At 29.2% G+C, this 3,445-nt stretch overlaps 1 protein-coding gene across 1 annotated transcript in view; it reads left to right on the forward strand.

The window, feature by feature from the left end:
* LOC117180362 (voltage-dependent calcium channel type A subunit alpha-1) overlaps positions 1–3,445 on the forward strand; it is a 617,877-nt gene that overhangs the window by 579,841 nt on the left and 34,591 nt on the right. The window contains exon 31 of the mRNA XM_033372824.1: positions 2,309–2,487. Coding sequence (XP_033228715.1) covers positions 2,309–2,487 — 179 coding nt within the window. The remainder of the gene's footprint in view (positions 1–2,308; positions 2,488–3,445) is intronic.

Genomic DNA, 3,445 nt, shown 5'->3' on the forward strand with positions numbered 1-3,445 from the left:
CTTTTTTCTTTTGTTTATATCGTTGTGTCTTTTTCAACTTCACATCAATTTCATGCTCGTCTTTATTCAAACAAAAGAAAAACGCGTTACGTAATTTATGGATGATCCCTAAACGGTTTTATTAAAAATTTGGCTTTTCAATGAAAGATTTGCATTTGACACCAAATAGTTTAACTTTTAACCAAATAGTTAAATTTTCAACCTACAAATATAAATTTTAAACTGAATGCCCAAATTCTCAAACAAAAAAGATTAATCTTTAACCAAAAAGAGTTCCATAAAAAAAAAGAATTCTCAATGAAAACGTAGTGGTGGATATCTTAAAACAAAAAGAAAAGATTTTCAACAAAATATTAAAATTTTTAACCAGAGTTAAATTTTCGAACCTGCATGTAAATTTTCAACAAAGTAGTTGACTTTTAAACCTGCGAATATGAATTTTAGATAGAAAATGTAATATTTGATATTTCAGCGAATGCAGATGCTGCCAAGAGATGCTTTGTAAAATAAGGAAACGAATTTTCAATCATAAAGATTAATTTTCTGTAAGAAATTCGAATTCAAACCAAAAGTAGCAAAGTAAATTTTTTACACACACGATTATATTATTTCCGAAAAAAAAGAATTTAAAAAAAAATAGTAAATTTTTTAACCAAAGAGATTAATTTTTAACTAAAATTATGAATTTTCCAATTTTTCATTAATTTCAATGTAATTTGAAATATAATAATTATTATTTTAATTTTAAACAAAATATTTATGTTTTTCATAAACTTTAATGTGATAAGTCCAGGGGAAAGTGGGAGACTTAACTAAGCCCGATAATCGAAAATTGGCAGAAATTTGCCTTACAAAGAAGTCTACTGATTTGGTATAAATCGGAATAATAAAACAGTTATTACTAAAAATGTTATGACATTGATCGCATGAACTGATGTTGGGGAGACTTAACAAAAATTTTCAGGGCAAGAGTTTACCGAGTGGCAACGAGCAAAATTGTGATGTAAAAATGCAAAGTTCATTATTTAAAGAATATGATTATCATCAACGTGTGCTACAAAATCATAGGAAATGCTATTCATCAATATTAGATGTAAATTAATCTTTAATAAAACAAAAAAAGCTCATTTGGAATAAAATAGTTCATTTTCTACCTAAAAATAAAGAATTCGTTGAAATCCTATTATAAAAGATTAATTACAGTTTTAGATACAGAACTCATCCCTTGATGTCTTGTATCATTTTATACTAATATTTTGCGACATTCATTAAATATGTATAACATAGAAATGATAGGCTGTTCATTTATTCTTTTTCATAAAAAGATAAATAGGCGCGCGCCGTGGCACGCGCAAGACTACTAATTCTTATGAAATTTCTTAATTAGACAAAAGTTCAGAAAGTTGGAGCATTTTTAAAAATATGCAATTTAGGTTTTTAATGGATCAGTATGTTTTTATGCGTTGTTTTTAGTAGAGTTAAAAAAGATTTACAAATTATCTTGCTGAACTTTTTCAATTAGACACAAATTATCCAGCGCGAAGCGCGAGTTTCGTACTAAGAATGTAATTGTGAAAGCCGTAGGTGCTTAGAGAACCTTCTTTAAAAACTAATCGAAAACATTGCAGTTACAATTTATGGCTGTAATTCCTCAGAAGTTTAAATCACAGTTTTCGATTTAAGTTATAATATTTATGATATTTCAGAAAATTAAATTAAATTGTACGCTTAAACATACGAAAAGGAGCGTGAGAGCGTACCCGCGCACCCCAGGCGCGCTCAAACTTGGTGCGGGGCGCCTCACGCGCAGTGCGCGATGTGAATGTGATCGAACAGCGGTCATATATTTTTATTTACGATGAAAGTTCCTAATATTTACACTAAAAAGTTAGAGGATATGTATTGAGATACCTTTTCTTCAAGCCGGCGTTCAAGCAGGACCTAAAAAGGTACTCCTATTTGTCAAAATACGGCTGTTTATGTATCGACATAACATTAAAAATATTTTTAAAGACATTCATATTAAGACATATTTAAGTAGTTCATTATTTTTTTCCTACGTGTCTCCAAAATTTACCTCTGGCGGGTTTTGATATCTGTTTAATCGATTTTTCGGGTACATAATATTTTTTTACTCTTGCTTACAATAATATAACCTAATTTTAACTAAGAGACTTGTTATAATGTGCTACAATTAAGATCTTTACTAAGTTTTACAGTAATACAACCAGTAGTTTTAATAATATAATAACTTATCAAAAATAATTTTTATAAGTGCACCAATCAGCATTAACTAACTTTTTTTTAGGAGGCATTCACCGAACTTACATCGATCACCTTCGCCAAGAAGACATAGATATGAACATCAGAATCAGATTCATCACGACGGATTGGGATTTAGTGAAACTGTAAACAATGTCGTGGAAATTCAGAGGCATACACAACATCCACATCTTTCGCAATTTAATCATCGGCATAAAATTAGAGGTGTGTATTTTTATTTTAGCTTCCCTAGATCATCATTGTTATAAAAAACACAAAAACGCATTTTACGTATTATTGTTGAATGTACCTCTGATTGGAGTTGCAAAAATTTTCTTACTGGACAAAATAATGTGAAAAAATGTAGTATTCACTCGAAAGAATTTATCAATACATTTCAACAATTTTAAAGTAACTCTTTGCAGCTGAAAGGAACCAGATTTCTTGTTATAAATATATTCTGGTAAAAAAAACAGCACTCTTGATTGAACACTTGATATAACACGTTTTTTTGTTCTCTTCTGTTATGCGCTACACAGACTATTACGACTGCTCCAATTATTATGACGACGGTAATTCTTTCACAAAACCATTTCAATCTTCTTCTCAAACAGCTCTCCAATCTTCTATTGGAGTCGTTATTCCATTTAATTATACACTTTTATTGTCCCTACATAAAGGAGACAGGTTATGTTTCACAAATTGCAAATAAATTGTAAATTCCATTAAATAAATTCACAGAAAATGTAGCAAAGAGACTTACCCTTCATCACTACTGTTTCTTTTCTCACCTTCAATCACTACTCATGATTCTATGACGCCCTCATGCCTCTATCTTTTAAACAAATCAATATGGTTTCAAAATTTTTTTAAACTTTTTCTTTTGCGAGTGAATTTCAGTACACTTAACATTTTCTTGTATATTTTTAATGAAAATATAAACAATAAACAAGCAAAGATTTGTGAAAAATCAATTCAACAACAAAAAAGTTGATCTAATACTTAAAGTGAATATTGACAAAAATCGCTGTTACTATTTTAAGGTATACATTTGAAACTGTATGCAAGAAAAATGCTTTATTGATCAGTGAAATCTTTACTGTTATTTTGAAGGATGTAGGATTTAATTCACCTAATTATTTAATTTGTTCGAAGGAATTTTTCATTGGCATTAGGGTCTTAT

This window comes from Belonocnema kinseyi, chromosome 9 (genome assembly GCF_010883055.1).
Source record: "Belonocnema kinseyi isolate 2016_QV_RU_SX_M_011 chromosome 9, B_treatae_v1, whole genome shotgun sequence".
Lineage (NCBI taxonomy): Eukaryota > Metazoa > Arthropoda > Insecta > Hymenoptera > Cynipidae > Belonocnema > Belonocnema kinseyi.